Source organism: Candoia aspera, chromosome 11 (assembly GCF_035149785.1).
Source record: "Candoia aspera isolate rCanAsp1 chromosome 11, rCanAsp1.hap2, whole genome shotgun sequence".
Classification (NCBI taxonomy): domain Eukaryota; kingdom Metazoa; phylum Chordata; class Lepidosauria; order Squamata; family Boidae; genus Candoia; species Candoia aspera.
The window spans coordinates 17086230-17110288 of NC_086163.1; the positions used below are offsets into that span (position 1 = coordinate 17086230).

General features: G+C 41.6%; 1 protein-coding gene across 1 annotated transcript; it reads right to left on the reverse strand.

Annotated features, from left to right (window-relative positions):
* Window positions 1–664: 664 nt before the first annotated feature.
* Window positions 665–14696, reverse strand: DNAJA2 (DnaJ heat shock protein family (Hsp40) member A2). The gene is made up of 9 exons (XM_063312691.1): window positions 14504–14696; window positions 10434–10493; window positions 9096–9319; window positions 4014–4094; window positions 3550–3683; window positions 2463–2659; window positions 2078–2222; window positions 1818–1945; window positions 665–1481 (listed from the first exon to the last, which is right to left on the reverse strand). Exons 1-9 carry the CDS (start codon window positions 14579–14581, stop codon window positions 1293–1295), a joined length of 1236 nt encoding a protein of 411 aa, XP_063168761.1. The 5' UTR covers window positions 14582–14696; the 3' UTR covers window positions 665–1292.
* Window positions 14697–24059: the final 9363 nt, after the last annotated feature.

Consider the following 24059-nt stretch of genomic DNA (forward strand, 5'->3'; position numbering starts at 1 on the left):
GCTTTACCCTCTGAGGAAGAGGTAATCTCGATTTTATGAACAACAGGGTATAAATGGATTGGGTCCCCCCACCCCTTCCAAGTTTGGAAACTTTTAACTGAAAGGCATACTTCTTTAAAATATTTAAAATGAACATGTTACATCTGTTTTTGCAAATGTGAATTACAATCTTCTACCCAACAAGATGAGATGTTGAAGGCTGACTACCCTTCTCACCTCTCAATCCAAGACTCTAATCGCATGCAAGTTTCTACAGGAATTTGAGTATGTGGCTTTACTCCTGCACAGTGCGGTGTATTGGATTACACATGAAGAACAGAGGTGGTGTTATTGGAGACAGCCCAGCTGAAATGATGTGCCTTTTTGGTGGGTTTTCTTAAGGTATGTGAAGTCTGGCCAAGTCCTACTAATCTACTTCCTGTCCTCCCTTTAGAAATAACCCCCCTACTTCTTAAAACTGATACTTAGTTCAATCTGAGGGGGTCTTCAAGCTACACGCTGCCTGGCTGTCCCTGAATTCTGACACACAAGGGACTTCTGCTTCCTTACGGCCAATCTCCCCTAGTTCTCTTCAGTTCAGGCTGGTCATATGGGAAATGAATTGCTTCAAAACTTCAAGGCCTAATTTTAGGTGTGGACTGAAAGAAAGCAGTTACAAAAAGTATCATCATACACCAATGGTTTTTATTAAGTTTCAGAAACCTTTTCACAAGATGGTAAAAAAACTCTTACAACCACTTTTTTTAAATCTTCCATGGTTTTCCCCATCAGTTCTATTCCCCTGTGTGCCAAAACCAATTTACTTACCATGCATCTAAAGTGGTAGATACAGGCTATGAATGTCTTTATTCTATTTGTAGCAGCTTATGCAGATGCAGCCAAATACCAAGCCTCAGGACAAATTTTTACACAAAACTTTACAATGTAGAATTTGAATTTAAAATAGAGAACTTAAAATCTACACAAAACTGGTAAAAATCAAGCACAAATACAAGGACTGAAACTTAACCCAGATGAAAAGGAGAGAGTCTCACCTTCCTTTCAAGTGCCTTTATTCTGCTACAGAACAGTCAAAAAAAAAAAAAGATGTAAGCTTTTTTTGTAGTTAGTTTAAATTATACACTCTGTAGATACTATGGACCAATTTAAAAGTTACACATACAGCAACATATGTCCATTGGGCTCATGTGCATTGTTTAGACAATCCAACCGTGTTGCTGAAAACAATTCAGGCAAAATTTGAAGAGAAAAATCCATGTGTAACTTCCCTTATCCCGCCCTGGACAGAATTTTTACTGATGGGCACATTGCACCCCCGGTCCATGATGGCCACTTTCCTCATCGGAACTATCATTGTAGGCTTCACGCCTCTGGCCACCGCTTGACCCACGAGTGGTGTCAAATTCTTGAAGGTCTACTTCTTCTGCATCGCTAATTATGTTGGGAACTTCTGGTCTGGCAGGCAGAAGATCTTCAAGTTCCTAAAAATGAAATATGGCAAGGAAAGTGGTGAAAGTGGTGTATGATGTTGTCGTTCTATGCCCCCCAATGTTTATACTAGTTTGCTTCTTCAACAGGATAGCTTGTCCTTCACTCATGCTTTGTGATGTGGCTGCCCCTCCCCCCCAATATTTCTGGAGAAGGTGGAGCAATGATGTGAAGTGGGCAAGGGCATGTTACCTTTCCTGTGTTTGGGAGGGAAAACTCTTTAAAAAATATTGCACTTATTTTAAGGTTTAGTTGCATGCAGAGAGGAGGTGTGAAAATCCTATACCCTTCAAGAGGAGAATATTTAGTGGGCTGCTTTGCATACTTACTGTAAGCTTTTCTGGGCTAATCCAGTTGTTTTCAGGAAACTGCACATCAAACTTTATATAAAGATCACCCTTTTCAAAAGGGTTGCGATACTGTGGCATTCCCTCCCCTCGAACCATCCGGACACAGCCTAGAGTGAAAAAAAAGGGAACACGGTCAATGAAGGGCAGCTTGTTATTTCTCTCTGGGCAAAAACAGATGCAAAAATACTTCAAAATGTCTTAAGATGGGAGAACTCTCAGAAAACAGTAAAGGGTTTTACCTGGCTCAATTACTTTTCCTGGGGGGTATTTCACCACAATCTGACGTGCATCAAGGTGCTTAAATGTGAACTGAAAGCCACACAGTGCTTCAACAAGTCCTATCTTGTGCGTCATGTGCAAATCATTTCCATCTCTCTGGAACACCTTGGAGGAAGGGCGAGAAGGGCAGAGTTGGGTTTTGTTTTTGCCACTTGGCACTACAACGCTTCAGGCAGATGCTGGCAATCTTAAGAAACCATATTAGATTCCTCAAACTCTTGTCCAGGTGAGCCACCATTCTCCAGACTTCGCATTTAATGAAGTTTTGCTACCCCAAACATTAGCACTCAAAGTGTTCCAGTGTCATTTAGCAAAAGTTGGTTTGGCAACTCAAGCCATCATTACCTCATGCTCCTTTTCTTGAAGCAGGAGAACAATATCACCTGGCTCCACACCTGGGGCTTGATCAGCTTCTCCGGTAAAGGTGATTCTCTGCCCGTGCTTCATGCCTTTATCTACATGAACTTCAAGGATCTTTACTTCTTTTATCACCTTCTTCCCTTCACATTTTTTACAACGATCTTTTTCATTGATAACTTCTCCTAAAAAGAGACAGCATGTTCACACCTGTGTTTATTTTAAGCAGCAGCAAATTCAAGCTACAGATGTCCCAACTCCTGGATCAGCAATGGTTGTTCCATATATGCTTCCTTTTCCCAGGTTTGGGTGCATCCTCCCAAGTCCCTCCCTCCTGGACTGGCAAAAATTAGCAGTGCACAGCAATGCACAGGGCAAAAACATTCTTGCTCCCTCATATTTAGGAGAGAGATCATGTATGTATAGGAGAAGAGACTGTCCTATCTGCTTAGACTTTATGGAAAAAATTGACAGGATGTCTCTGGTGGCAAAAAAAGTGTTTTTATTCACATGTTTACTAAATATTGGCAGGATTTTTCTTGCTCTGACCCCTCCCCCCTTTCTCCTTGAATACATTCACTTTCTGAATGTGGCCTTGATCCCTCAAAGGTTGTCACCCTTATCCTACATCACGCCAAACCTAGTTTTAAGTATCATAATGCAATAGCAGTGTGGGACTTCTGATCCAATAGCTTTCATTGAAAACAAGCAAAAAACCCCTCTCTGCTGTATCTCAGTGCCACTAATCCTGTGATAGATAAACTAGGCCAAGGGCAATGCCATACCCAGTTTATTGAATCATCAAAGGACTTCAAATGCACAGATGGCCGGTTTGGTGAGCACCATCCAGCTTCTGTGTCTATCATTTATACCATTAGGATGCGCAAGGCAACCAATCTATTTGCCCAACTAAAGTACAAAATGTTTATGAACCTTTTATTTCACTAATTTCTGAAGCTGGCACTGTAGTATCCTGAGCATTAACTGACTTATCTGGTAACAATGGGATTAAGCCCGCCTAAATACTTTGGCCGCCTCCTTTCTCCAGGGCTCACTGAAGAACTGGTTGGATTACCTTCTCCATTGCAATCGGAACAGACTGATTGCATTTGCTGAACCATCCCGGGAGCCAGCTGCCTGATCATAATACGCATGCCTCGGCCTCGACAAGCTGCACACTTCTGAACTGCTCCAGATTTACCCCCTTGACTGTACCAAGAGAGAGAGAAGAAGGCAAACAAACACTATGATCTTTTGAGTCTGACTGCAGGCCTGGAAGCACCAAGAAGACAGCAACCACTGAAGCTAAGCAGGAGTGCCAGATGGGACACCAATTGGAGGCCCACTTTGAAATTTAAAAGGGCCAAAGAAAGAACTGAGATGCAGGTATTATGCAGGTACTCTGGTTGGAAAAGTAGAGTATTCCCATTATACAAACAAGTGCATTTTATGTGGGCGTGTATTGTTGTTAGAATGATTAATGAACCAATCTTTGAAATAAGTAATCTCTGAAGGCAGATGAATTAAAAAACAACTCACCCATTACATGAACTACAAAGGACATTCTTGCTAAGTTGTAGTTTGGTAGTTTTTCCATTATATAGATCTTCTAAAGAAACTCTAAGGAGAAAAGAAGCTTATTTTAACACATTACAGGTGCAAATCTAAATAGTTGCATTACTGCACATTTTCTTTGACGGAGCGAAAATGCAGCCTTGCAAATATGATTGCTACTTGTTCAAAGCGGCCCACGCAGCCTAAGGACTGTTGTGGCTGAATGTGCTACAAAGTTGAAGATTACGGATACCTCCCATCTTCTTGCCATCATAGGAACTCTGAACCCATAACCATACACCATGACTACATTTAAACCCCATTTCCTCCAAGCATGGGAAAACTGATGAATCTTCTCTACTTCATCCTGTCACGGACCTAACACTGAGATAGAACGTCACCTGAGTCTAATTGTTCAGCAGGCATTTGACTTGGAACATCCCAAAACTAATTACAGTGCTTTGTTAAGCTCTTCAGTGGAGGCAAATGTAGGTCAAGATAAAGCAGATGGCTATCTACACAACCTTTCCCCTGTGCTAGCAACTCATCCAAACCTACAGCTACTATCCTTAATTTGTATCAGTATTTAAGAACTAGTTTAGAACAATCACTTTCATTCAAGTACCTAGTGACAGTTCGTAATTTGAAATACTCTGAACTATTCTTTAACAACAGAATTTTTCTTATATTAGTGTTGGCAGTAAGCTACTTGGCAGGCTTTAAATGAGCATTTTTTATAAGATTTTTTTAAAGATACATCCTGCCATTCTACCTATGTTTGACCACCGCTGCGTTCAAAATTTAAGATAAGCATATTTCGAATATATTACAGCAGTAGAGGGGAGACTGAAGAAAAGCCAATGTAGCAATGCATTCAGAGATGGGTTCCTTTTCAGGTGTTCGGTCCAAAACAATATTGTACTAGCCATTTAATTTCGCTCTTCTCCCTCTCTGATTCTCTGCTGCTTCCATCCTCAAGCAGCACAACCAGGATTATTGTGCTGTGTTGATTTTACATTTACTTCTGTGGCACAGCTTGTTTTTCTTTTGCACCACTTTCAACACAAAAAATATCAACCCTTCAAGGCAGTCCAGACCAGGAAACCAACACCAGGAACACTAATACTACTTTTATTATAAGGTTACAGCAGTTTTTCTCAACCTTGGCCATTTTAAGATGTGTGGACTTCAACTCCCAGAATTCCCTAGCCAGCCATAAAAACTTTGGTGCTGGAAAGCTTACAGAGATTATTGGCTTCCCTGAAGAATGTAACTACAAATTAGATACCATCATGGAGAAGGTTGAGGCTATCCACCATCACTGTTTCCTCAGGCAGAATTAATGATCTGACTCTCACTTTCATACAAACTGTTTGCCATCTTTTTCCTGCTACTTCCATGCTGTCAGAAAGCAGAACTCTTTCTCCTTCCACAAAGGAGACCCTACCAAGCCTTAATTATTTTCTATGGTTTAGATGAATTTTCCATGTTTACATATCCAGGACTGGGAATGTGAGACTCCTGGACACAATCCACACCCAACATTTTTCAGATTACCTGCTCCACTTGACTTAATAGGTTGCTTATTAAAAATTAAATAGGAAGCAGACATGCCAGATATCGAAGAACTAACGTATTTAGTAGAAGTATCTTTGAGCCCCACAAAAGTCCCTCTGGGATGCCAGACAACATCCCAGTTGGGACAGTACCTTCTAGTAGATGAAGGTTTTCATGACTGGCCACCCTGGAGCTCATTTGCAAATAGGCAGTTTTCTATAGCAGCCACTTTGAGTGCACCTATCACATACTCCTAATATTTCAAATGTGCTCCCACCTCAACGATTGCCTACTTGGTCCTATACAGTGAATGCTTTTCTTTGCCTTGATCAATTTCAAACATTTTGCTGTTTTTATAAAGAGATGCTGAACAACATATTTTTAATGCACTACCTGGTAGCATGATAGCCTCCCGTCTATTATGATCTGCTCATTGGGCTGTTAAGAAATGCAGCTTCCCTCCCTCAGTAAATGTATCTAATTACCTTAAGTGTGGGGGAGGCTTTAATATTCAAATCTCCGATGATTCAGTGGTATGGTCTTATTTTTGCATCACTTGCCTAGAAGTGCCAAGCAAATGGATAACCAAATAAGAGTTCCCACAAAGTATTTTAAAGTTTTATATTCTCGAGTCCAAAATAAAGCCGCCTCAGTCCTCAAGGATCAAGCCCTAACAACACTGAAATGTCCTTCACTATAACGTTATTACTTCCTCCAAGTACCTTGCAGTTTTGATATTGTATAAAATAATTAGTCAGAAATTAATGCTTAGCCATTATTACCTGAAGTATAATAATTTCAGATAGGAAGATTTAGCCCACTTTATGGCATGGATCAACAGCTGTGATCAGAACCTTTATTAATAATAATAATAATGTAGTATAGAAGGAAACCTCTCCTGCCCTTATTGGCTTCCACTCAGTTTCCACATTATGTTCAAGGTACTTTTAAAGTGTAAACCATTTGGACCAGGATTATTTTTTCCTACATTAACTTTCCATTTTCTAAGACCCTCTTCAGAGACAGTAAAGAAAACAGAGATAGTAGGTGCAGGTATGCAAGGACCATTAACAAATAAAAGAGAAAGTAAATGACATCTCAGCCATGGAAAAGGAAGGAGCATGAGAAAGGGACTCAAAATGGCAGGACTTCTGGAGGAAGAATGGCGGATTGAAGACAGCTCTGAAAAGCAAAGCCAACAACTTTGGCAGAATGAAGAGTTGGCAAGTAGACCGGCTCTTTCATAATTCTTCTCCGGACAAAAAGAGGACTTGAGATTGCCCACAAGTGCTCCAGACAGTTGCTCCTCATGAGGAAACCATAAGTTAGCAGTCTCTGGTGGGTTTAGAGCTCTGAGAGATGAGGGACTGGCCATCTTGCTAAACCCATGGTCAGTGCCTTTAAAAGGACACTAAGTTTGCCTACTTCCTTTTCTAATCACTTTCAGAAATTACTTGTTAACTGCCTTTCAGCTATTAGGAACTTTTGGATTGACATGTTTTACAGCACTAGGTGAGTTTCCTTCAATTCTTAGTGAAAGAAGTTTTAACTACAAGTTTAAAGACTTTAAAAAAATTATTTTGGAATAAACAGAAAAAGGGTGATTAAAACTTAGATTTTAGAAAGTTACAAATGGGCTAAGGGTCCACATAAATTTAAAATAAGATTTTGGAATTAATTATAAAGAGTCCTCCCCATGGGAAAATGCTTTTGCTTTGAATTTAAAAAAAAAGACAAGATTTTAAAAAATTAGTTCTAGAGGGAACTAAAGATTACAATTAAAGGAGAAGAACACTTGACTTACAATTACAGAATGAAGCAAAATATTCTAACATTGGACATATTGAAGGATATTTTTGAACAATGGACCAAGAAGTTAATTTTAATAGTGTCAACAGAGACATCCGCCTCTATGGAGAGACTGTGCCTAAATGATGTTATGAAAGAGGAACAAATTTCACCTGACAAGATTGAGACTGAGTTGAAAGTGGATTTACAAATGACAGGCTACAAGAATGAGATGGAAAAAGATGTTCAACTGGACACAGAAACCAGATGTTTTAATAATTAAAAGGGATATACAAACAATAAACCAAGAGAGTGACCTCGACAATTTTCCTATATTAGATTTACAAAAGAGGTTAAAGTTTTGAAGAATCTTGTGAGAAGGGACAAAGAAAAAATGAAAAGATATCCAGTTCTATGACATTATTTGAATGGATTTAAGATTGTTAGAAGTAAAAGGAAGGAAGATGATGTGATCAAAGTTAAAATAGATATGTTATCTCTGGTAACCCTTAATGGACTTTTGCTAATACCAGGACTGAAATGATGTTTTATGGATGTTTATAGATAAGAGATGGGAAATGGGAAGAAGAGATCATCTGCTGTATTTTAAGAGGTGATAAGTTATTAAAATTGTTTATACTTGTGATGAAAGTCTTTTGCTTTACTATATTATTTTTTTCTTTTCTATTTCTATATTATTTCCTCTTTTCTGTACCTTCTACTCTTTATTCTTTTATCTTTTTTTGGTTTTATTAGTTTTTACTGTTGTAATTATAAAACTTTAATAAAATTAGTATTAAAAAAAGAGACTCAAAATAACCCCCTCTTGATTCTGTATGGTATAAGAGGGAGCAGAAGGAAACTCTGCCAGGCTTTCAAGATTCTGTTGTTATGCCCTATGACAATAGGCATTTCTGGAATCTTTGTGATTTCTGTTTCTGATTTGGCCTACAACGGACTGACAGAGACTTCCTTCCAATCCCCCACCCCACAGAGATGAAAGAGGCAGAAACCCATAATAAGGGATTTGTGGCAGGTGGCAACCTAACCCTGGGATGCTTTGCCTGGTATAGGGGCTAAAGTCTTCTGGCACAGTGTGAAACTTCTATTTGCACAGGCTTTCTTAAATTTTAAAACTTGTTAGGGTGTTTTAGTCTAATTTATATAACCATAATGTTCATTTTAACTTTTATATTACTGTTTAAGCTTAGTCCCTCTATTAGGTTATTCTAAATAAACACTGTAAAAGCTATGCATCCATTTTCCAGCAGCTATTTTTCCACCACCTAATCCAAGGCTGAATTCTTCAAGTGGGAATAAAAGTCCTAACTCGATTAAAAAATCCAGTGAGCCAGAGATGGCTTGGTAGGACATTGCGGAGCAGACAGGGTTCATTTTCCAAGTATTGGCATAATCCATACCGTAACAGGCTACTTTAAGTCCTACTGTGATCCCCTTGCACCAATACACCTACATTCACACAGGAAGACATCAAATAATTACATTTATTTGTGCTAAGTCAGGAAATGAGCAGATCTTCTGTAGATTCTGAAGCACAGATTTCAACCTCTGCCACCAGAACTGAAATCAGCATGGATATTTTAGTAATGAACAAAGTCAAGTAGAACACAAGTGCTCCTGCTTTTAAAAAAATGCTTAAGCAAATAGGGCTATTGTGAATTAAACAACTTTTCAACAAAAGGACACTGGCTTGGTACTTACTTAAGTGGGTGCATCATATCTTCACCTCGTCTTCTTCCATTGCGACTTCTACTCTGATTACCCATGAAGCCAAAAAGCCCCCCACCAAATATGTGGGAGAATATATCGTCCATTCCTCCACTTCCACCACTACCTTCCCGGAGGCCTTGTTCTCCATATCGATCATATAATTCACGTTTCTCGGGATTTGAGAGAACTTCGTAGGCAAAGCTTATTTCTTTGAACTAAATAAAGAGAAAAGCAATTAAACACTATTGTTTTCAGTTCCCAGTATTACAAGCACAGAAGGAAAGAGGTTACCATCCATACATAATATTGGAATGGTTCCTGCTTTATAGGTGAATGCATGCCAATTCCAAAAACAAGACAAGTCATTTCATTTGTGCATCTAACATTTTGCATTATCTACATTAATAAGCCTCTCCTCTGCTTATCCTGTTTAACCTGATGGTCCACTCTTTTAATGTACTTAGCTTTCAAGCATCTAAGTCAGCCTTTCTCAACCTTTTGACCCTCGAGGAACCTTTGAAATATTTTTCAGCCCTTGGGAAACCCATGCACATTCAGGCTCAAATGTAGGCCAGAAGTCACAAAATTATTATATTCGTTTCATGTGTAGGCCTGTCTGTATGCATGAACAGTGTTCTTAAACTAAAAATATAGAATGAAACTAACCTCTTCAATGTGAAGTTGCCTGAATTTGAAATAATTTTTTTAATAAATTGTGATCTCCCAGGGAACCCCTAGTGACTTCTGGCAGAACCCTAGGGTTCCACGGAACCCTGGTTGGGAAACCCTGATCTAAGTATTTGCCATTTGCAAGCACCTCCCTTGATTCACAACTGTGAGGGGCAAGCTACTCAGTCTCCCAACATTCTGGCACAAGGTGGAGATGAAAACAGCTTCTGTTATTACAACTGTATGCCACTGTTCTCCAAGGAGCTTACAAGGAATACAGGAATCATCTTATTTTATGCTTATAAAAGCCCAGAGAAAGCAGTTCCTAGTACTTGGCCTGCTGAGCTTTAGGACTGCACTAGATTTGAACCAGGCCATCTCTTCAAATCAAACTGAACACTTTTTATTTCACAGTGCAGACGATCATCTGACATCTTGAACAAATTTATAAGAGATGTTATTACAAATAAAGCATATGATTTATTTAAAAATATTTCAAATGTATATTGTAAATGTTCATTTATTTTCAGATGATTCTCTTGTCAATTCCTCAACCCATAGGCTACACATTCATATGCTATTTTATTCACAGTTGTGTCTAGCTCAGTTTAAGGTGCAAAATTTGTTTTAGCAGCAAGTTGCAAGGAAAAAAAATCATACCTTGTCACCTGCATTTGGATTCTTATCCGGGTGGTATTCTTTGGCAAGCTTACGGTATGCCTAAACACCAAAAAGAAGCCAATGCAAGAAGTTAGCAGAGAGCCATGCAACTTTTGCAGTTGAGTTTATATTACTACGTAAAACATCTAACTCCCATGCAAAACAGTATATGTGGTGGTCTTCCAGACACTGTAGAACAGTAGCTATTACAATCCCTCATCATTAATCACACTGATTAGGCCTGATGAGGAATGTTCAGCAGTATCTGCAGGGCCAATCATTTTCCATCCCTGGACAAGGCTTGTGTATAAGTCCCACCGAAAAGAATACAGAAGATCAATCAGAAACAGGAATCAAGGTTTGTAGCCAGCTAAGAGTATTGTCCAAATACAGACAGGTTGTTAGGTTGTTCTATCAGACACCTGAAACACCTGGTTCTGATAGTGTCACAGGAGAAAGAGGAATGGCCTCAAAATCAATTTGAGATGTAAAAGCATTAAAGACATTAAGTGTGTAAGATATTTCAGATACACCTTCCTCAGGCAGAAAAGTATAACTATTTCAAATAGATATATCTGATACCACACTATACTATTTAAGTTAAATACCGTTATTCACAAAACTGTACAAACTAAAATTTTAACATTGATTAAGCCTTTTGAAAAATTGCACAACTATTTTTAAAAGTGTTTGAATTTTTCAATCTCTTCCAAAGATGCAATCCTTCTTACAAACCTAGAATACATTTTTCCATTTACCACAAAATTCACCCTTATTAACATTCCCAAATTAGTAAATAATTAATATTGACATTAATTTAATGTCAGCCAATTTTAATTAAAACAACATTTATGTTCTCATTCTATCACCTTAACAATTACAATCTGGCAGCATCTTTGGGAAGGCTTCTGGGGCTTTCTCAAAGGCTGCAGAGAGAGCTGGGGATCTCAAGGTATGCAACCCTGGTTTATGGCTTAGTGTTAAGGGTAAGTATAAGAAGTATGACTTATTCAATAAGTATGTCTAAACATGGTCAATTAGTTTCACTCCTAAATAATCATTCATGGGCTTTGTCTAGCTATCATTTACATCAAAGATTAGCTAAATCAGTTCACTGAAATAACAAGGTTTTCCTAAGATCAGCAGTTCAAACCATTATATATGCCTAGGTGAAGCCTCACTAACAAAGTGTGCCAATAATCAGCCTTCAGACAAAAGCTACAGCTGTTGTAACATGACCAAGACCTTGGAGTATTTTAAATGGCATCCCAATTACTGTTTTATGTGAGGTAATTATTCTTAAGGACTGCAAGCATTATCAGAAATGAAGCCAAATCCATTCAGCATGTTACAAATCCTGAACAGACCACTCCTCTTTTCAAAGTATATGGAAGATTGTCATGCCAACATTCCCTTTTCTATTAAAAGTGAAGCAGCTTTGTGTTCTACTTCACCTTTGCTGAACTTTTCTTCTAAAAAGACAAGCAGCAAAAGGATGGGAATAACACTAGCGCAATGCACGTTAGATTGAGATACAACCCAAGAGTTGTTAGTTAGCAACCATTTTAGAAGTTAGGAATGGAACCCTCCATAACTGATAATATAATCTAGAGAGTTCCATTTTGGCAAACACCAGAGGGAATATCCATGCCAGATTTAACCACTTTCAATGAACTTGGGAAAGGATTAAATGGCCAGGTATTCAACTTGCTCCCCTAACATCAACTATATTAAAATAAATTCATTCACATGTGTAGTTTTTTTAAGAATGCATCTTCAATTCCACATTTATGAAATCTTTAATTCATGTATTCTGTCAATAGGCATATTAGGATCAAACAGATGTATTCAAAACCAGTGCCAAAGAACAATTAATTTTACCCTCCACCTAAGAATTGGTTTTAAAGGGGGCAAGACATCATAGAATATCAAACTCTATTTGTTTGCTCATAGGCAGGGGCAAAATACTACAGAAAATAAGGTTTTTTTCCACCCCAGTCCACAATAGGGATCTTATTTTCCTGTTGACCTCAGGACCTATCACTTGTGTGATTCCTCCCATGCACCTGCTTCCTCAATAACAAACATCCAGCCCAAACCAATTAAGGTACAATACTCCCCAAAGTCTAGGATCTCTTTCCCAGCAGCAGCACCCTCCCATCATAAAGAGGCAGGACATGGTGATTAACCAGTTGAAAACTCTATTGTGGGATGGCATTCCCTTGGAGTGGGTGAGAGGGGTGCAGAGTTGACTTGTTACAAAAAACAAGGATACACAGATAGTGAAAGGGTCAGCTACTGAGGACAAGGTTAGAGTCTGATGCAATCGCTAAAGTGGGCAGGGTCAGGGCAAAATAAACTAGATTTGATTTAATGAAAAATAATTATGAATTAAACAATACTGTATTTAATAATTTCCCTATCTATCACTAGAAATTACTTTTGGCAACACTTGAGAAGTTCAAGAGGACTGTTCATACAACTCTGCCTGATGGCGATTCTGGAGACAGAAACAACCAAGCTGACATCAGATTTAAGCAACCAAATTTACTTCCAGGAAAAGAAAAAAGGAAAAAAAAATATAGTGGTAACCCATTCTTCTCCTCCTTGCTCTAAGAAGTGGGAAGGTGATCAGAAGATGAAAACAATTTCTGGAAGATTCCTAAAAGATACTGGCGATGAGAGAAGCGAAAGAAAGTAATTTCTGGGTCATCAAAGCAATCATAAGATTACCCTATAAAATTAGGAGAGAAGGAAGACATGTTGTCTCTTGCCACCCTAAAATAGCTCTCAAAAGAACAAGACAGTGGACAGAATAAAAGAAGAAAGATATATTCTGGTTTCCTTTTCCCACCATAACTGTTTAAGGCAATTGTACAGAATGTCTATTCTTAGGAAGGAATGAGGAAGCCAAGCAGAAAGCAAAATCCCAATGTTTCCCTATTCTTCCCACTCCAGAGTAGGGCACCAGGTATTTAAACTGGTGTTACGTATATATGTGTATGTTGCTCTGCCTTCCCCAAAGGGACAAAACAGAGATGCTTGATTATAGCTCTGGTTGGGAATGTTGGGAGCTGCAGTTCAAGAATACTTGGAGTGAGGGCTAAACACAGGAAGATGAACACTTGGTACAAAAAACACAAAAGGCAAAAGAAAGCCATGGAGTTGCTTAGTTAGGGATTAATGTGTTATCACAAATCCAGACATTACAGCCTGGAAACCATGGCTCAGCTTGATGTTAGAACCCAGCAAGATGGGTAGCTACAAAAATTACTTAAATAAATATTTACCAAAGTGGAGAAAAAATGTGACTGAAGGTGATATGTGACCCCCCCAACCTAGGGAGGGAGAGGAAGAGGCAAAAGTGGGTGCTGCTCATCAGGCCACTGCTCCCCTCCTTTCCCTCCCCCATGAACTTGCACAGCAAACTCCCTTTCTTGTCACCCTACACTACAACTCCCATTTTCGCCAGCACCCAAACACCATCCTTATAATACTTCCCACCGTCCTTCCCTACCTGACAGCTTACACTACAGCTCCCATCCTCCCCAGCACCCCATCCCTCATCCATACACCCCCCACTATCCTTCTCTACCTGACAGCTTACAACTCCCATCCTCAAAATACAACACCCCCCGGCTGCCCCTCTCTACCTGGCCCCCTATGCCCCCCCATTGCAGCTCTCCTTCCTCCTTTCACCCTCCCCTCCCCCCCCCAGTGACCTCCCCAATCTTTTCCTATCAGGTGCCCCACATCATACCTCCCATCCTCCCCAGCCAGCCCGGCCTGGAGGCGTCGAGCTTCTCTTCCGCGGGCCTGCCCCCTCCCCCCGGGAAGGCGAACCCCGGCCGGCCCGGATGGCCTCCGCTCACCCCCACACTGGCGAGGCCCGGCGCCCGGCCTCTTCCCCGGCCGCCTCCTCTCGGGCGAAGCCTCCAGTGACCCCCCGGGAAGGCAGCGGCGGTCAGGAACCCCCTGCCGCTCGCTCCCTCCCTCAGGCTGGGCCTGCTTCCCCTGCCCGCCCGGCTGGCTTGCCCGGCCGCCCGCCCGGCCGCCCGCCCGCCTCGGACCTTCTTCAGCTCGTTGTCGGAGACCCCTGGCGGCACCCCGAGGATGTCGTAGAGCTTGGTGTCGGCCACGTTCGCCATGTCCGCGCCGGGGAAGGCCGCACCGCCGCCGCTGCCTGCGGGAAAGGGAAAGGCCGCGAAACGCCGGGAGCGCGACGGCGCCGCGAGAGCTTCTGAGGGGGAAGCAGGAAGGAGGGGGACGGCGGAGAGCGGAGCGAAGGCCGCACGCACGTGACGTCACCGAGACGCACGCACGCACGCGCCCGCTCGCCCGGCCTCCCACGGCAAGGAGGAGCCCCGCGCAGGCCCCGCCTCCCTGCAGGCCCCGCCTCCCTGCAGGCCCCGCCTCCCTGCAGGGCCCGCCCTTCGCTTGCGGGGCGGGGGAGAGCGAAGAAGCGTTTCCACCTTCTCGGGGGGGAAGAAAACCTGGAGGCTGGATAACAGCGGAGCGAGATTCTAGAGGCTGGCGTGACGTCAGGGCTCCCGGGGAAGTGGAGGTGTGCTTGGGCAGCGCCGAACAAAGGAGTTTCAGTCCCTGTCGATAAACTGCAATTCCCAGCAGCCTTTGGGGAAAGGTCATGTGCTTGGCTTCTCTCCAGTTAAGGCAGAGGCTGCGCTGGAGTCAGGGTTGAATTGTTCTCTAATAATCCAGTTTGGAGGCTAGTTTTGGAATAGAGGCTGATTTAACGTGTGACCAAACAGAATATGGCTGGGAATTGCACGGTGCCTATTTTTGGATTTAGGACCTTGCAAAGAAATACACTCAAAATCTCTCCATCAGATCAGTGTTTCTCAACCTCAGCAACTTGAAGATGGGTGGACAACTCCCAGAATTCCTCAGCCAGCATGCACGCTTTCTGGGGAATTCTGGGAGTTGAAGTCCACACACGTTGGCTGAGGAATTCTAGGAGCTGAAGTCCACCCATCTTCAAGTTGCTGAGGCTGAGAAACACTGCTTCAGGCAATGATTAGCTGTTGCTTCCATGTTTGGGAGGAGTTCCACGCAAGAAGACATCCTCCCTATTTTTAAAAAGGAACAATAATAATGTTGGGTTTAGTTTTACCATCTTGTGTCCTGGGAAGTCAGTGGTTCGTGATCTGCTGAGTTTTGAGAGGACCAAGAACATATATGCATCATCTGAGATGGGCCCACCACCAACCCCAAACAGTGGGGAACCACCAGGGTATTTAATTCCAAGGTGGCTTCTCTTGTAGCACTGTAGTTATTGATCCTGGGGGCCAGCAGTTGAAGCCCATTAAACGAGAAGCAGTAAGCCCTTAGAAGTTCAAAGTTGCAGGATATTGCACCAATACCCTGGAACTGCCGTGCATTAAATTATGATCAATATTTTATCTGAAGCCCACCTTGACTTTAAATGCTGAATTGTTTTGCTTCACATACATCAAGATGCAAATCAGCAATGCTGTATTTTGTAGTTCTCCAACAGGGCTATTCTGCCTCAAAGTCCCACTGAAATGGGGTGATTGATTGATTGATTGATTGATTGATTACTTGCCATCAAATCGTTTTCGACTCCTAGCAACCACATAGATGGATTTTCTCCGTGATGATCTATCCCTAACGTGGTCTTTTAAAACTGAATTCTTCTGCAGAGTCAAAATGACCTTTCGTGCTATTACATTTCAGAGTAGAAACACGCTGTCAGATTACAGTATAGTATTATCTACCTACGTATATGGCAGCAGCATCCAAATATCCAGCAGCAGGACTTTTTAATCCCGCAGTTGGAAAAAAGGTGTCAAGACATTCATAAATGCTTTAATTAGAAAGAAGGTCACTTTTCATCTGTACTCTGCCCTATGACTAAGGTAAAATGCCGCCTCTGTGTTTCTTAATGACACAGATTCTAGGGAAGAGGGCGTGTTTTTTTGCTGCAGAGACAGGTTCATTTTTTGACTGGGCTGGTGAGGAAATACAATAAAACTTTTTCTAAAAGGTCACATTGGCTATTTGTCTCCTCAGATATTAACACCACTTGGTCCTCAGCCCCCCCTGCCCTTTATTCCTGAGCGGTGGGCAGGTAGAAAAGGTAGAGACCCATGAAGGGGGTTGATGCTTTGAGAAGGTTGCCGATAAAGGGTGACATTTAGGAACAGGCATTGACAAAAAATGCTGGTCAAAGGAGCCATCTTCCTTATGCATGAAATGAGAACGGCTCTATCACAAGGCATCTTGCAGTAGCTATGTTGGACACAATTCAGGAAGAACATTTTTTTTTAAATTTAAAATGTGCTAACCTGTAGATTTTAATCTCCTTGACTTCCGGAGAGGAAGGGTCCTGACCAAATGTTGCTTTTCCGTTGCTGGGGGGTACACTTAATACTTGGGGTGGGGGAACCAAGGTGTGAGGCTGTATCACAAACACATGAGTTGTATTTAAGCTATATTTACGATTAAGGTGCAGGGTTTTTGTTTAACTGTTTTACTGTTTTTACTGTTTTATGATTGTTTTATTTATTGGTTTAATTGTTGTGAGCCGGCCAGAGTTGCTTAAGATGGGCAGCAATATAAATATTTTAAATAAATAAATAAATAAATAGATAGATAGATAGATAGATAGATAGATAAAAATGTTTGAATAGGGAATGGAGATTAGGCCATTACGGCATAGCTATCCGAGTACTTTGACGGCCTGAAAACTTTCTGCCTGATTGTAGCTCAGAGCTTAGAGGATTTTTCTGTTATAAAGATTTATATTACAGGTAGTTCTTGCTTAATGACCACAATTGAGACCAGAATTTCAGTTGCTAAGCGAAGTGGTCATTAAGCAAATCCAACCAGATTTTACGACCTTTTTTGCGGCAGTCATTAAGAGAATCACCACGGGAGTTAAGTGAACCACGTGGTTAAGCGAATCACTTGGTTCCCCATTGATTTTGCTTGCCAGGAGGCAGCCAGGAAGGTTGAAAATGACGATCACGTGACCACGGGATGCTGTGACGGTCATAAAGTGTCCCTCTTTTTGGGGGGAGATGGGCGGTGATAAAATTTGAAAAATAAATAAATAAATAAATAAATAAATGCGGACCGGTTGCCAAGTGCCCAAATTGTGATCATGTGACCAAGGGGATGCTGCAATGATCATGTGTGAGGACCAGCCGTAAGTCGGTTTTTTCAGCACCATCGTAAGTCCAAACCATCACTACATGAATGGTCATTAAGCAAGGACTACTTGTATAGTTTTCACCTGTTTTCCAACTCTGAAGAATAGGATGTTGAGCCATTAGCTTTCAGCAATTATGGCCAGAGGGGAAACAACCCAAAAAGGATTTAGGAGTTTCAAGTTGCCACCCTTGTGCTAGAGTTGTGCCAATCATGCCGCTGACCTGCTGCTTCCAGATCAGGTGGGATATAATGCCTGAGGTCTGGGTGGCCCCCACCCTACTGGTGTTTCAAAAAGGCTCAGAGACCCTGCTCTTCTCCCACCCCTTAGCAAGGGTCAGCAAAGCTGCCTTGGATTCTTTTTTTCCGTTTCAATCCAGTCCGGTTCTGTCATCTTGGTATCTTTAATTTTTGTTTTTTATTGTATTTTTTAAAAATGTTTTTACTCATGAGCCGCCCAGAGTCATTGGGAGTGGGGTGGCATACAAATTTAATGATAGATAGATAGATAGATAGATAGATAGATAGATAGATAGATAGATAGATAGATAAAGCAAGCTTCTCATAGGCCATTTCAGCTAGGAATTCCAAAAACAGGAAAGCTGCTTTAAAGACCGACAGACAGCATGGAACTGAAATGTATGTGCTGGTGGCCATGTAGCTTTTCAAGGAGGTAGGCTAATCAGTTGGGAAGAAATCTACCCTCAGGTATTGTCCATACCTAGAACATTCATTCAGAACAGGGTTTCTCAACCTTAGCCACTTTAAGATGGGTAGACTTCGACTCCCAGAATGCTGGCTGGGGAATTCTGGGAGTTGAAGTCCACCCATCTTAAAGTGGCTAAGGTTGAGAAACCTTGATTCAGAACATTCATTCAGAACATTCATTCAGCCAGGTTTGGATGCTGGGTCTGTCCCTTGATGCAGCCACCAGGGGGCACTTTTGTTTGTCAAATGTTTTAAATGCCATCTGTGGCTGGGCAAGGTGAAACAAAGGAAGTGCAGGACCATTGAGCAGGAGAGAAGTCAGATGTGCAGAACGAGAAAAATGATTGCATAGCTATCGGTGCATCATTATGCCCTTGCTAGCGTTACAGGGATTCCATGCCACTTTTATCATCGCTGTCAAGCAAAGAACACGTTCTGCAGGCATAAGGACCCATTTTGATGTAATTCCTGGCATTTTCAGATAAGACCCGGGAAAATCTTGGTCTGAAAATTCTGCTATGAGAAGGTACCGTCCAAATGGCCCATGATTCGCAGCCTGGGTGGCTGAGGGCATTGCTGGTGGCAAATTACAGCTGTTAATAATCCAACACATCTGGAGGACATCAGGTTGGCAAATGCGGTGCCTCTCAAAAACAGGCAGAGCTTTGACTGCAACATTGTGGCCTCCCTCTTGACTTTTTTGACCACAGTGGGTGGATGCCTCTGAATGTAGATGTTATTGAGCAAAATGGAGCAGTGGTCTGATTGTGTAAAGCTCTTAATTTAAAGCAAAGCAGTATTGAAATACTTCGTCATGAAAAGAAAAGCACCTAACATGGAGTGTTGTGTAACAGCTTATAGAAGCCGAGGGCTGGAAGTGGTAGAAAATAACATTATTTCAACTGGCATTAATACAGCAAAATATCCATTAAATATTCTGAGGGTTTGATGTCTTTCAATCAATGAGTTCATACAACTGCTAAGCATGGTCTACTTAACTATGGTTCATTAAATAGGGTTAGTTACCCTGCCAACCTAGCAGTTCGAAAACATGCAAATGTGAGTAGATTAATAGGTACCGCTTCGGCGGGCAGGTAACGGCGTTCCGTGTAGTCATGCCGGCCACATGACCACGGAAGTGTCTTCAGACAAACGCCGGCTCTTCGGCCTTGAAACGGAGATGAGCACCGCCCCCTAGAGTTGGACATGACTGGACTTAATGTCAAGGGAAACCTTTACCTTTACCTACCCTGAGTTTTACATAACAGTTTACAAACTAGAGTGGTTAGGTTCACACAGCATACTAGCCCCAAACACACATGTCATATTATTGCTGGTTTACATATACTAAGACCTCATTTTGTTAAGCTTGGTTTGTTAAATAAGTTACAGTTGGCTGGGTACACACATTTGCATTAAGCAACAAACAGAAATCTGTCTTACGATTTAGGGTAATATGCCAACTCAGTCAGTAAATGTAATCTGAATAAAGGTAGAACATATATTTTTAATTACTTATGACTGACACATGGCTTCTATGCTTTAATTTAGTTTATACCTTTATTTTGTACCATCTGCCTTTCCCAGGTGTGAATCCTGAGATAGAATACTGTAGATTAATATGTTGGGCGAATCTGGCCAGTGATGGGTAATTCCATAAACCATCATGAAATAAAGCGTGAGCATGTGATATGTGAACTGGTTTGCCCATTGCACTAAGGCAGGAGTTTTAACCAGAGCTTTTCATAAGCACAGATGCCCAGGTTTATACAATCTGCTGAATCAAACCAAGCCAACTGCATCCTGGCTTGGAAGGTTGGCCTAACTTTCACCAGCGGTGAGCAGGAAATCTTGTTTTTGCCAAGATGCAAGACCAAGCTGGAGCAGGAAGAGTGAGAGACCCCGGGATGTTGAAGCAATTGAGCTCTGAAGTTCAGGGCAGTGGAATATTACTCTGGAAAAGGTCAGCAAATAACTAAAAGTTTGCACTTTGGCAGAAAGAGAAGGGCTCCCTCCTTTTACCTTTCATTCTGACTTCCCCATTTACTCCGTTCTGCCTTTTTATTTAAAAGCAACTCCAATATTTGCCCGTTTGTTTTTTGCTACAAAAGCGGATAGAAACAAGGGCAGTGCCAGGAATGTGGGTTTTATCTCATCCTATCCAAGAAGCATTGAAGGAAGTAAAGACAGGCCAACCGCACTGTCCACAGCACACTGTTTAAACCCACATTTAAGCAAGTTAGTGGTTTGGTACATGTACATCAGTATTTCTCAACCTTGGCAGCTTGAAGATGTGTGGAGCCCAACTCCCAGAATTCCCCAGCCAGCAAGCTGGCTGGGGAATTCTGGGAGTTGGACTCCACACATCTTCAAGCTGCCAAGGTTGAGAAACACTGATGTAGAATGTGGGGAGTGGGGGTTGGTTTGGGCATCAGGGACCCAGTTACTTAAGGTGTAAAACTCTCCATTCTGGCTTATTCAAGAACTCAAGGTTAAGTGAAAGCTCATAAAGTTATTTTTATGGTTATAGAATTTGGTCCTGAAATCTACCTTGTCGGTGGCAATGAGTTGATCAAACTCGCCAATCATTGATACAGGAAAGAGAACAAAGACAAATCCTCATTTTCTCTATACAGCTAGATACTTTGGACACTCTCTCTAATGCCCACTATTCATCAAGGCCCCAGAACTGTTTCTCCCACCTAGCCACCCTGTGAACAGTAATTTAAGGAATGGGTGCTGAGTCTACTTTCTCCTCCTCCATCTGCATACTTTTTCCTGCATGTTATATCTTTGGGGCTATCCCTCTGGCAGCAGGGATCGTAATGCTACTTTGCAAGCTGCTAATGGGAGACTTTGGGACACATTTGAAGAGTAGGGGCAAAGTCTTGGGTCGTTACATTGGTTTGTGACGCCCACCTACCGTTTGTAGGTTAGAACGGCAGCTTAGTGAATAGAGGGCTTCAATCAGGTGCTTAAGGCGTAGACATCACAGTGTGTCCAGGAGGCTTATGGTGCTTCTGCTACAAGAGCTAGCTTGGTGGATTACAGAAGCAGCTTGCAGCTCCTGTCTGGTTTAGGAAAAAAAAAATCTGGATTGGGAAATACATGTTTAGCAAGGATATCCGACTTTTAAAAAAAGTGAATTGAGAAAGTGTTTTCTCAATTAGAAGTTGGACGATGAAAAAGTTGGATAGAAGGAAAATTGATTCTTTTGAACTACGGTGTTGGAGGAGGCTCTTGCACATCCCTTGGACTGCAAAAATATCAAATAAAGACATGTAGAAGGACATAAAACTGGTCATGTCGCTAGAAGGAAAAAGAACAAAACTTAGACTTAGTTACTTCGGTCATGTCATGTGATCAACATCATTGGAGAAAGACATTATGCTTGGAACTGTCAGTGGCAAAAGACGACGAGGATGCCAAAGAACGCGGTGGTTGGATGTAATCAAAGCAGACACAGGCCAAAATATAAAGCAACTGAAAGAAGCTGTACAAGATTGGAAATCATGGAGAGAGCTGGCTTATGGAATCGCCAAGGCTCGGGTACAACTGAATGGTAATTCGATTAGATTTCTCAATTATTATGGCAAACATTTTGCAGAGGTTTCACTGAAGCAGCGGTCATCCCCTGGGGACAAACCGAACAAAAGAGAGGAAGGCCGGCAAGGTTCCCTTCGTTTCATTCCAATGGGGTGTGTGTGTGTGTCTCGTTAGTTAATTACAGAGAGCTCTGCAATGCTGCAGCTTAAGCGGTTCTGACCAGGACTGAAAAACAGTTTAGAAAAATGGTAGAATCCAAATGAAGAGAGAAGGTTGCAAAGGAATTTCTAATATAGTGACCTGCTAGGGCAATGCTCTTGTAAGCCAAGTTCCTTTGCCATTTGAGCTTAGTCTGCATCATGTGAATTCAGACACTATGATTTATAGACCACGATTTATGGCCATGCCACGTAAATCTAGCTAATTGAGATTTCTCCAATGGGCTGTAGCTAAGTAGGCAATGATTTAGCACCATAGGAAGCCAGCCAAAGAGTCTGTGTGCCTTGTAGTAGGACATCAAGTCCAACTTGGGGCTGAATTCCAGAAATGCAGGGTTCAAGTATCACCCCCAAGGGAGAAGGCAACATCCCACCAGCTTCCTCCTCCTATTTTCCCCACAACAACCACCCTGGGAGGTGGGTTGGGCTGAGAGAGAGGGACTGGCCCAAGGTCACCCAGCCGGCTTTCATGCCTAAGGCGGAACTAGAACTCAAGGTCTCCCAGTTTTTAGCTTGGTGCCTTAAGCACTAGACCAAACTGGCTCTATCACCTAAGAGTAGCAAGATAAATCTCCACTAAAACAACATTTAATAACAACACCCACCACCACTATTTCTCACTTTCTATCCATCCTATTCATTTATAGCAATTTTTTTTTAAAGACTCCCATTCTGCCTTATTGTGACACCAAATCATTGTCAGCACTTTGAAATGCTGGGGTTGATTTCTTTGTCAGATCATCCATGACCCAAAAGGTTTAATCGAAACAGTTCGTGGCGAATCTCTTTCTGGTGCTAATCCCTCATAAAAGGATTAGCTTTGTCTCAAAAGTGGGGAGATCAGAGCTGAAGAAGAATAAAACATTGTTACGGTGGGGTTTCTAAGAAATCACTTTTCATCCTTGTTATCACATCAGTTTGACCTACCCACCTTAATTTACTTGCAGCTTCTTTTATAGCACGATCCCATTGGCAGCAATACATCCCTGACGTCGCTAGGCATTGGGTCTGATTTGAAGGACACTTTAACCTTACTGGACTCTGAGTTGTATCTTGCAAGTAATTGTAAGCGGAAGGCGAAATGCCACTTCTTTATCCTGCACCAAAACTTCCCACAATGTTCCCTTTTATTTGGAGATCAACATTTCCACATGTGAAAAGCGTGCACACAAACAATTTAGAACAGTGTTTCTCAACCTCAGCAACTGTAAGAAGTGTGGAGTTGGAAGTCCATACATCTTCAAGTTGCTGAGGTTGAGAAAGACTGATTTAGACCAAGGTTTGTGAAACTGGATTGGGATCCAGTGTGTGTGTGTGTGTGTGTTTCAGGATTTTGTGCTGGCAAAGTGGGAACACTATCACATCCCATGCTGGTTGGCTCCACATTTTGCCTGTGCAAGGCACTATGGCTAGTTGGGGTAACTCTGTGATCCATAGGCTAACATTTCCTTATTAAAAGTAAGTGATAGTATTTACTTCTTGCCCAACATTAATACTGCTGTGATAATTCATTTTACTCATGTGGGAATCATGCAAAGACATTTAGCATTTTAAGGAACTGTGGTACGATAAAGTTTGAGATGCACTGAATTAGATAGAAGCTGGGTTCCCACCTTGCAATAATGCAGTGTTTTTCAAACTTGGCAACGTTAAGACGTGTGGACTTCAACTCCCAGAATTCCCCAGACAGCATGCTGTCTGGGGAATTCTGGGAGTTGAAGTCCACACGTCTTAACGTTGCCAAGTTTGAAAAACACTGCAGTAATCCATAATAAGGTTTGTTTGATTTTGGCTTAATGTGTCTGAATCCAGTACTGTCATTTATGAATCCAGTACTGTCACCATGCTTTAGGTTTTCACATCTTGAATAAACCATACTTCATCAGACTCCCACCATATGCTAAGCCATCAGACTGGTCTACAAGCCTCAGTGACTGGGTTTGCATAAAGGAACTATGTCACC

Excerpts from the sequence above, each read along its gene's own strand:
- DNAJA2 (XM_063312691.1), bottom strand. The coding sequence starts at position 14,581 with ATGGCGAACGTGGCCGACACCAAGCTCTACGACATCCTCGGGGTGCCG. Across the intron at positions 9,320-10,433 it reads ATCCAAATGCAGGTGACAAG|TTCAAAGAAATAAGCTTTGC; the intron begins GTATGATTTTTT and ends CTCTTTATTTAG. Across the intron at positions 2,223-2,462 it reads TTCAAGAAAAGGAGCATGAG|GTGTTCCAGAGAGATGGAAA; the intron begins GTAATGATGGCT and ends CCTTCCTCCAAG.